This window comes from Vombatus ursinus, unplaced genomic scaffold, assembly GCF_900497805.2.
Source record: "Vombatus ursinus unplaced genomic scaffold, bare-nosed wombat genome assembly UNPS02014811.1, whole genome shotgun sequence".
NCBI classification, from domain to species: domain Eukaryota; kingdom Metazoa; phylum Chordata; class Mammalia; order Diprotodontia; family Vombatidae; genus Vombatus; species Vombatus ursinus.
The window spans coordinates 7988828-7999767 of record NW_020954589.1 but is presented as its reverse complement, the minus strand read 5'-3'; the positions used below and the strand labels follow the sequence as shown (position 1 = coordinate 7999767).

At 40.7% G+C, this 10940-nt stretch overlaps 1 protein-coding gene across 1 annotated transcript; it reads right to left on the bottom strand.

Annotated features, from left to right (window-relative positions):
* Positions 1-4516: 4516 nt before the first annotated feature.
* LOC114053378 (H-2 class II histocompatibility antigen, A-R alpha chain-like) lies at positions 4517-8855 on the bottom strand. Its single transcript, XM_027876370.1, has 5 exons — positions 8698-8855; positions 7320-7568; positions 6608-6889; positions 6001-6188; positions 4517-5867 (listed from the first exon to the last, which is right to left on the bottom strand). The coding sequence occupies exons 1-4, from the start codon at positions 8780-8782 to the stop codon at positions 6034-6036; spliced, it is 771 nt and encodes a 256-aa protein (XP_027732171.1). The 5' UTR covers positions 8783-8855; the 3' UTR covers positions 4517-5867; positions 6001-6033.
* Between the last annotated feature and the right edge of the window lie 2085 nt (positions 8856-10940).

The following is a 10940-nucleotide window of genomic DNA, read 5'->3' as shown; positions in this document are numbered from 1 at the left end:
CTTAGGAAGAGGAAACAGAATACCAGGACAGTGTCAGTTCCTATCCCTGACTCCTTCCTAATAGGCTAGCTTGATATTTATTCTTATTTCGTAAACTGAAGTCAGCAGGGACTTTCCAAGCTCAATTCCTAGTAGTACTGTGTTGATCAATTAACTCCCAGAATTCTGAAATGTCCTAAGTTGTCAAGGGAAACTACTACTTGAAAATGCCTTTTTGTGCCTCTCCCCCTCTCCAGTCAATTATTCATTCATTTATTCAGTGGACATTTATTTAATGTTATGTTGAAGTCAAATATGAAAGCCAGTGAATCTAGAGAGCTAGCTGCAGTGGATAGAGAGCTGGCCTTGGAGTTAGGGAGACCTGGGTTCAAGTCCTACTACATACTAGCTGTGTGATTTTGGGCAAGTCACATAAATTTGTAGTGCTCTAGGCCAGTGGTGTGAAACTTAAGCATAAACAGACCACTAATTCATACATAAGGATCTCTGTTGGGCATATTGACATAGTTGTTTAAATGTAATGTTATTTATGTTTTAATTCCATTTTAATGTGGTTCCAGTTGCAAGCCCATGGGTTGTGTGTGACACCTTGCTTGACAACAGTCTAAGGCTCCAGGTTGCCAAGCTTTCTCATCCAGGAGTTCCCTATATCAATAAAATCACAGGTTGAGCATCTATCCCTATTTTTAAAACGTTGTTCCAGATTTTAGAGGACATAAGGATATCTGCCTGCAAGGAGCTTGTAGCCAACTAGAGTGCTTATCATTTCCTGCCTCTTTTCCCTCAGAGGCTAGACAAGGAAGAGGCTTCCTTCCTGGTGGCCTTTTAACTACAAGAGTCATTCATTTTCTTGAAAGAGCATTTTTTGAAGAGCGAAAAATGGTTTGTTAATAATCCACACAATTAGAACTCGAAGTCTTATAGAAGGGAATGTGGAAAATTAAAAGTGAATAAATAAATAAAATTTAGGAAAAAAAAGAATTGACACAACCAACTTCATTTTGTTTTCCATTTGGCATTTCTGCTATATGATGTTTCAGCATGTTCTTCAGGGATAGCTTAAAGCAAAATGTCTGTCTCATAATACCTTCTTTACTCTTCATCCTTCCCAAACCAAAATAATCCTTATCTCCCTTAATTCATATTGTCTACCCTATTAAAATAGAAGATCAGACCTGTCTCACTATTTTGGTATCCTATCTCATTATACAAAGGTATCCCTATTGCTAAGAGCAGTGCCTCGCACACAATAGGCATTTAATAAAGAATTAGTCAGTCAATAAACATTTACTAAGCACCTTGTATGTTATACACAGACTGTACTAAGTCTTGGGGATACAAAATGAGTGCCAGGCCTGGAATTAAGAAGATTTGAATTAAAATCTGGCCTCAAACATTTGCTAGGCATATGATCATGAGCAAGTCACTTAGTCGCTGTCTGCTTCAGTTTCCTCATTTGTAAAATGAGGATCATAATAGCACTTACCTCCCAGGGTTATTGCAAAAATCAAATGAGATAATATTTGCAAAGTGCTCAGCACAGGGCCTGGCACATAGGAGATACTTAACAAATGCTTCTACCCTCCCTCTCCCTTAGCAGCAACTACAGTAAAAGAGAAAATCTCGGAATATGATATTCCAAAATGCAATAGGCAAAAGCTTGTAGCTAAGGATAGCTTATACTACAAAACTGAGTATAGTCTGGGACATGATGATTAATAGAATAAAGTGTTTTCAGGTATTTCTGATGAAAATATCAGAGCCAAGTAGAAACTTTTAAATGAAAACATTTTTAACTGTATCATCTTCTCCACCCCACAGTCCCAATATATTTCAGAACCAATCTGGAAACAGCTGTCACTATGAGAGATGCCTCCTCTCTTACCATCCCCCATGTTTGGTATGCTATCTATTAAAGGGGAATGACAAAAAACAATCTTGTATCTTCAGGCTTGGCTCCTTTTCACCATATGCTAGTTACATGAAAGACCGTCACAGTTAGTCAATAATGAGTAAAGCCATTTATGTAAACAGATATAAAATAAATCAGAGAAATTATACAGATTAGAATTAACAGAAAATACACAGACTAAATAAGTTCATTAGAAGGGAGTAAGATCCCAAGTCAACCAAGACAAAGAAATGTCAATTTCACCCAAGAAAAATTATCCAAAGTCTCTAGGGAGACAATGTGGAAATCAGGAACATGTCACAGAGCTAGCATTCCCCTATAGACTACCTTCCAAAGTCTATTGTCTCTCTCTCTCGATGGCGTGCTAGTACTATTTTCTGTAAATTGCCCTTTCATCAGACTGAATATCTTGTTTATGCTTTGGGGGCACTGATCACAAAAAAAAAATAGTGCTAATAGTAAAGCTCTTTTGTAGTTGTTTTAAATGATGAGAAATACTAAGTCTTGACTTTCCAAATGACCACTCTCTGGAGAATATCTGGAATTATTTGTGTCTATTCTTGAATAGGAATGAAAAGTGTCTTTTCTCTCTAAAATACATGTATCGACAATACCTCTCACATAAGCACACAGCATCAAGTTATTATTCTCTACCAAGGAGGAGAATCTTATGTAAATGCTCTAGGCTTGAAGCCAGGGTTACATCAGAAATGCAAAGTTTGTTCACTTTCAGGAAAACAATTAATGTAATATACCATATTAGTAACAAAACCCACACATATAATATAATCGTGTGATTATATCAACAGAGAAAAGTTTTTAATAAGATGCAGCCCTCATTTTTCTTAAAAACGCTGGAAAATACATGAATAAATTAATATTTCCTTACTATAATAAGTAGTATCTACCAAAACCAAGAGCCAATATTATATTTAATGGGAAAAAATTAGGGATCTTTCCAATAAAATCAGGGGTAAAGTGCGGAAGTCCATTATCACCATAAATATTTAGCACAATGCTAAAAATTCTAGCTATAGAAGAAACAAACAAACAAAGAGAAAGAGTAAGAGAAAGAAAGAAAGAAATGCAGTAGCATAGTCAAAATTATCAGGCAACGAGGTGGTGCAGTGGATGTGGTGCTGGTCCTGGAGTTAGAAAGGCCTGAGTCAAAATCTGACCTCAGACACTTTCCAGCGAGTCACTTAATCTCTGTTTACCTTCATTTCCTCATCAGTAAATTGAGCATAATCACCTGCTTCCTAGAGTTGTTGTGAGGATTAAATGAGATAATAGTTGTAAAATGTTTAGCACAGTACCTGGCACATAGTAAGGATAAAATAAATGCTAGCTATTATTATTGTTATTATCATTTTTGCGATGATAAAATGCTTTTTTTTAGAGAACCCTGCAAAATCAATTAAAAATAATTGAAAAATAGATTCAACAAAATTGCATGATATAAAATGAATCCATACCAATCACTAACATTTCTATATTATAAACAAAACCAGCAGGAAGAGAGAGATTTTTGTTCATTGAAAAACATATATATATATATATATATGTGTATATATGTATATATTTAAATAAAGCATTTAGCAAAGAGCCAACTGCTTGGACTCATGGTGGCCTAGATACTTCACCAATCCAGTTGTCCTACACCCAGCCTTTCAGTTTGACTGGGTTCATTGCTGGTGGACCCCGACCTCTTATTAGGAAAATTGAACTTCTCATTCTTAGATTCAGGGGCTTCTTAAAAGCCTCAGAATCCAGTGGACAATGTTACTTTTGGCTATAGTATAGGGTTTCCCAAAAAAGGGGAAAGTAGAAGAGGCACTAATGCACAATATGAAGCAAGTGAAGGATAGTGCCTGGGAACATAATAAGCATTTAATCATAAATAATTGATGATTGGCCATTTATTCCTAAATAGAAAGTCAAGATAACTCTGAAAGAATCACATCATACCTTAGAGAATAATTTAAACGGGATTCAGTAACTTATAACTACTAGTTAACAATTAACTGGAAGACTAATTTGAACATTAAACAGTTTCCAAGACTGTCAATCAACTTTAGACTCAAATTTTAGAATCAATTAGACTTGATGTAATGGCAAATAGGGAGTCATTGAAAGTTAAGCATAAGTGTAACTAGATTGTTGTGTACAAATTCAAAATGCTTAAATTGTACTGAATTGGGAAGATAAGATAGGTTTAACAGTTCTGATCACCTATGTGACCCAACTTCATCCTTCATTTCTCTCTCCAATTTCCTCTCTGCCAGGATTCTAAATGCCATATCAATCCATCAATGATCAGCAGATGGTCCTCCCCCCACACTTCTGCACTGTCACTGGTTCCAGAAAAGCTGTGAGAGCATGGATTCTGCTACAGTCCGCTGGGGTAAGACTGACCCAAGGGAAAGGTCAGACTAGATCAACCCTGATCTCTTAGTTCCCAGTAAATCAATTTTGTAACTCTTTAAGATTTAAGGACGTCTTATCTCTAAGCCATGGTAAACCAATCAGTTAAACCTCATCCAATCCTACCAAGAAGGACCCAGAAGCCCACATGTCTGTAACTGCATCAAATAAAGAAGTTACTCAAATTTTATAAGAATTTATTTATATGTCAGCCACCGTACTGGGCTCTGGGGATACAAATATAACAAAAACAAAAACCTCAAAACAGTTTCTGTTCTAAAACAATCTTACTGTATTGGTGTGGGAGGGGGTCAAGGATGGGGAAAAACATATATATAATGAATGAAATATAAAAAATATGCAAAGTAATTTTTAGGAGGAAGGGCACTAGCAACTGGTGGTATCAGGATAAGGTTTCTTAGGATGGGACCTGAGCTGAACTATGAAGGAAACTAACATTCTATGAGACAAAAGTGAAGAGGGAAGGCATTCTAGGCACAGGGGTCAGCCTATGCAAAGACATGGAGACTGGACATGAAAACTGATCAGAGATTAAATGGTCTCTATAAAGAACAGCAAAAAGACCTCTTTGACTGCAGTGTAAAGCATATATAGTGCCAATTGTAAAGGACTTTTAAAGCCCGAGGAGCTTGTATTTCATTCTAGGAGGCAGTTACTAGAGTTTTTTGAGAAAAGCAAGGATACCAGCATACCTGTACTTTAGGAAAATTTGCCAGCTGTGTGGAATGTGGATTAAAGAGGAGGAAGTGATTTAGTGGAGTCTATTGCAATCATGCAAGTTAGAGATGATAGAGGCCTAAACCAGTGTGCTAGCCATGTGAGTGAGGAGAATGGGACTGAAACAACATATATTGTGGAGGTAGAATCAACAAGACTTGTAAACTGATTGAATGTGACCAGTGAGGGAAAGCAAAGAGTAGAAGATGAGAGGGATTGTGAAATTGGGTGACTGGAAAGATGTTAGTGCCCTTAGCAAAAATAGAGAAGTTAGGAAAAGGAGGAGGGGTCTGGGGAAAAGATAATGTGCCCTTTTTTGGACATGTTGAGTTGGAAATGATTAAGGGATAGGAGTGTCCAACAGGCAGTTAATGATGTGGGAAACTACAGCTCAGCAAAAGACTAGGGACGGATAAATGTATATGGGCATCATCTATATAGAAGTGATAGTTGAATGCAGGGGAGGTGGCGAGATGACTAAATTTACTCAGCTATGGAGAATATCAGGATTGGAAGAAGGGGGACCCTGGACTTGAGTCACTCTAGAGAACCTACAGGGAAATTAGAGATCAGACCAGGCTGTCTGCTATATAAAATGTTGAGATTAAGGAGAAGTCAGCAAAGAGAAGGCATAGGTAGAATCAATCAGAAGTCCAGGTAGATAAATGGAGGGATGAACAGATAGATGAGGTGCTCAGACAGATGACAGAAGGCAGCATCTTCAGCCAGACCAAGGTCAGGGACAGGGAGCTGGACTCTTCCTTGTGTTCCTCCTCATTTAGAAAGCTGTTACCTGTGGCAGGAGAAGATTTACAGGAGAGCAGCCTCTGTTCCCATGGTAATTCTTCCAACACCTCCACCACTACTGCTATTGTGATTCCTTATTCTCCCCATCATCACAGTATTTATTTATCTTTCACTCTTACCCAGGTCTCTCTAGTCCTTTTCTATCAGTTGATTCACAGAGGCCCTTGATGTTGGGTCCTACTGCTGGAATGTATGCCCCTGATTATGAGGACAGTGCCCACAACGATGCCCACCAGACCCACAGCCAGACCAAGGGCACAGACCACAGCTTCTGTTGTCTCTGGCAGCAGGGATGGAACCTGGGGTTCTGAGGAGGGAAAGGAAACATGGAGGGAGAGGATTGGTATCTTTGAGATGTACAGAATACAGGAATTCAGATTCTTGGAGGAAGGTACTATTGGGACCTTGAGATGATTTATTCATACAGGAAAAACTGTGGGAGGAAAACTACAGATGGGACTAGTGGGTTCTTGGAGGGAAGTAGTGACAAAGGGAGAGATAAGAAAAGGAGGAACTATAGTAATATATCTACAGAAAGAATTTTATCATTAGCATTCACAATGACCTTTCATAGATCAGCAAATATCAGTCTCAATTTTATAGAAGAGGAGACTTAGGCTCAGATAAATTAAGGGTCTTGCCTAAGATGATATAGTTGGTTGATGGAAGGGACAAGATTAGAACTCAGCTCTTTGGATTCCTAGTCCAGGGACAAAAGTTCCATACCCCAGTGCTTGAGGACTGGCTGCTCCAGGCCCCAGTGCTCCACTTTGCAGTCATAAAAATCTTCTGTGTTGGGGAGAAAAGCGAGGTAGTGGAACTTGCGGAATTTGTGGTCAGGTCGAGGGTAGAAGTCTGTCTCAGACACACCTGCAGTGACTAACTGCCCATTACGAAGCCACGTGATGTTGACCACTGGGGGGAAGATGTTGTCCACCAAGCAGATGAGTATGTTCGGCTGGCCCATCTCCACGGGACTGTCTGAGAACACAGTCACCTCAGGGGGCACTGAGAACAGAAAGGGGAGGTGCTCACCTAAGGACTTTCATACTCCACTGAGCCCGTTAAATAGGACTGGTCCTGAAAGCTCATTCTCCAGGGTTCAGTGAACTCCTTTATTTTGTAACCCCCTGCCCTGCTTCCCCAACCCCTCTAGTAACACTGCTCTGTGTAGGGAAAAAATCTGGTGCAGACAATATGTGTGAATGCTGGGACAAGAGACCTTCTGTGGCTGGGAATGTGTCAGGATGACTAACAGAGTTGGGGTGACATGATGAATGGAAAATGGTGAGAGGAGGTCTGGGGTGGCCTGATGACTTCTGGTGCTGACTGTGGTGGGAGAGTAGTCTGACAAGAAATAAAAGGGCTCCTGTTATTAGTTAGTAAGGAACTATAGGAAGGGTAGACAGGGAAAGAGGATGTGGAAAGAGATCAATACCATTAATGGCCCTGGTTCTGTTGCAGCATTTGATCAGGAGGTGCAAGTTATACTTGGCTACGGCTATGTTTCTCAGCGCAGTGTGATGGTCAAAGCTAGTAAAATGGCCAAACTCTGGCAGCCTCCATATAGTCTCCTTCTTCTGCAGGTCCACATAAAACTCTTCATCCTCATCAAATTCATGTGTATACTGGCCTGAGGACCCATAGGACTGGTACATGGTTGTGCCATACACCCCCAGATGGTCAGCTGGGGGATGAAAGTACAGGGGAGAAGGGACAAAACATAATTACACTTGTGATCATAATACACCAAGGATCCAAGTTCTGGAAAAGGACACCAGGACAGGTGTTTACCACAGCACCTGACCCAGAGAGGAGTAGATGATAAGAAACCTGGGGACAGGTTTTAGTCATGTCCCAATGACTTGAGGCAGTTGATAAGGGTGCTGGACCTAGAATCAGGATGACTTGAATTCAAATCCAGCCTCAGACACACTAGCTGTGTGATTCTCAGCAAGTCATCAATCTGTTTGACTCAGTTTTCTCAACTCTAAAATGAGAATAACAAGATCCTCCTTGGATTATTGTGAGGATCAAATGAGATAATACTTATAAAAAGCCTTAGCAGATTGCCTAGTACATTGCAGATGCTAAATCAATGTTTATTCCTATTCCCTTCCCTGTTTTGTCCTGGGTCCTTCAATTCTGTGTCCCATGCATCTTCTTTCTTTTCATCATATAACATAATATTCTAGCTTATTTGGATGATATATTTCAGTAGTGTTATGTCTCAGAGGGAGGACATGGGGAGAAAACTAAGAAATAAGGCAATCAATCTTCAACAAATCTGTCTTTTATGTATACTGTGATCATAGAGCATTGTGCTGGTCATTACTGAAGACTGAAAGGATAGATAAGATCCTTCCCCAAATGGAGCTTAGAGTCCCATAGAGGGATGTGCTCTCAACCCAGAAATGACCCATTAGTGGGGAACAGCTGGGGTGGGGCATGAAATAACTGAAACCAAAAACAAAGAATTAGGAAATTGAATGCAAGTCATGTGCTCTTGCCCATCAGTTTCTATGTTGGGCTTCCCTTTGGGACTGGTAGTAGAATGAAAGGCCATTTAGGAACTAAACTAAGGCACTCTCCCATGCCCTACATCCCTAAACTCAGCCACTTGAGATTTATCTGCCTCCTAAGAGTATGGGATGAGCCATAGCCCTGGCCTCCCCTGAAGTAATGAGATTCCATAGAAGGACAAACACTAAGGAACTTCAGGAGTCTTTCTCTCCAATCTGCTCTATTGACATCGCCCCCCATCCTTCTATCTCCCTCGTTGCCTTCCCCATCAGTGATTTTTGTGACAAACTTACCTTCATTGGACTCAGAAGCTCCTTGGTGACTCAGCAACATGGCCAGTGAGAGGGTCCCCAGGATCAGGACTCTGTTGGCAGCCATTCTGTTGGGGCTTCTCTGTTGCTAATACCCCCAAGTAAAGGGATACAGGGCAAGGAGGCAGATATTAGGTAGAAGGGAAGAGGTAGGGCAAGACTTCACAGGGAGGAGCCAAACCCTGGATCAGCCATGTGCAGCCAATCAGAAAAATCTTTTCAACTGACCTCTCTGTTGTTGGGTAAAATGTTCTGGAACAGACCTGTAGGGCAATTCAGTAAATTCACTTTGTCTAGCTAGCCTTTATGTATCAATCATCTAACCAATTTACAAACATGTATTAAGTGCCTACTGTATGAGACACAAAGACCAAAGTCAAACAATCCATGACTTTAAGGAGTTTACCTTTTATTGGAGGAGAAACAATACAAGTATGTAAAAATATATTTACAAAGTAAGTACAAGGCAATTTGTGGGTTGTGAATGGCATTAATATCTTCAGGAAATGGAATCAGCAAAGGACTGACGTAGGAGGTGGTCCTTGACCTTTGAAAGGATTCTAAAAGTTTTTCACCTTTTAGAGATAGTAAGGGAGTACATTCAAGGTATGTGGGACAGACTATTTGGAGTGTAGGGTATGGGAGACAGTAAATAAGCTGGTTTAGCTATATACCATATAGTATGTGAGGTGAGTAACGTGAAAATCATGCTGAAAAGGTAGAATGGATCCAGACTGTGAAGTGTTTCAAATGCCAAATGAGGAATTTGTGATTGATCAAAAAGAAATGGGAAATGTCTAGTGCTTCTTGCTAGATGGCACAGTGGATAGAGCACTGGACTTGGAATCAGGAAGTTCTGAGTTCAAACTAACTGTGTGACTCTGGGCAAGTCACTTAACTCATGTTTGCAATCAGTTTTTCATTTGTAAAATGGGGACAAACTCCAGAAGTACATGGCAAGCCACTCCAGTATCTTTGCCAAGAAAACCACACGGACAAATCCATGAAGTAACAGTCAGAACAGACTGATAAACAGTGCTTCTTGAACAGGGGATGACATGGTCATACATGTGCAGTAAGGATAAAAATTTAACAACTGTGTAAAGTATCCTTGAGAGTCTAGGGCCACAGGCAAAGCAGTCTGAGAACCTAGGCCTGTCTGTATGAAAGTCCTCTGCTCAACACATTTGAGGAGCACTCCAAATTTTATGAGGTAGAAAAGAGTGCTTGAGGCAGATGGAACAAACACGACATGAGATAGGAGATAAGATGCAGGATGTGACCAGCCAGAAAAGTGATCAAAGAAGGCTATGCATTGAAGCCCCCACCATGAACTTATCTGGGTGCTTTCACAAAGCATCCTCAATTCTAGAATATCTCTTCCCCTGCCCTTTCTTGTTCTCTTTTCTTATCACCTCCAGACTATGTGATATCCCAGGCATTTTGGAGCCATGCTTACTCCTCCCATTCTCTTGCCCCTTCACCTTATTCCATAAAATTGTATTTAAGCCATAAATTTGACCTAGCTAACTGCCTTTGCATCCTATGGGAAGCAGGGGCCACTCTGTTCTCTTAGTGGAGCAGGACCTATGCTGTGCCTCGCACATAGAGTAGAACCCATTGGGGCTCTGCCTCATGGGGAGCAGACCTGCTTGGGTACATCACCCCAATAAATGCCTTTTTTAACTAGGAAACTGAGTGAATTCTTTCAGGACACTAGGACCCACACATCTATTCCTCATCATTTCAGTTAGCACCCCAACATTCTTGGGGTCCGCCCTGAACTCACCACCAATGGCTACAGAGAAGTTCTAAGTGAATTCTTTCACACCTGAACCAGCTCTTCCAACTCTAACCTCAACAAATTGAAGAATTGTTCACACAATAAATATTTAGTGGGCATGTAACAAGCAGATAAACAGAAGAGTCCTGGGAGTGGCAGCATCCCCCGCCTCACCAGTCTTCCTTATAGCTCAAGCCATCACGTCCATAACTAGGGAAGTAACTCCTGTACAGAAGCAGTCAGCCATCTCCACCAGCTGCCTACTAACTGCCACCCCAGGGCCGGCAAGCTGGCCCAGCTGAAACAGCAAGACACTCTGAGGGAGGCAGCATGTGCCAGGCAAATCAAACTACCATCACCACCTTGACCACCATTTCTCCTCTGACCCTGAAAGAAACAGTCCAGGACCTGAACCCAAGAACCCCAGGAATAGCAAGGTTTC

Bases quoted from the DNA above. Each gene is read 5' to 3' on its own strand.
- LOC114053378 (XM_027876370.1), bottom strand. From the start codon at position 8,782: ATGGCTGCCAACAGAGTCCTGATCCTGGGGACCCTCTCACTGGCCATG. The intron at 7,569-8,697 runs GTAAGTTTGTCA...TTCATCCCCCAG, and splicing joins AGCTTCTGAGTCCAATGAAG to CTGACCATCTGGGGGTGTAT. The intron at 6,890-7,319 runs GTATTGATCTCT...TTCTGTTCTCAG, and splicing joins CAGAACCAGGGCCATTAATG to TGCCCCCTGAGGTGACTGTG.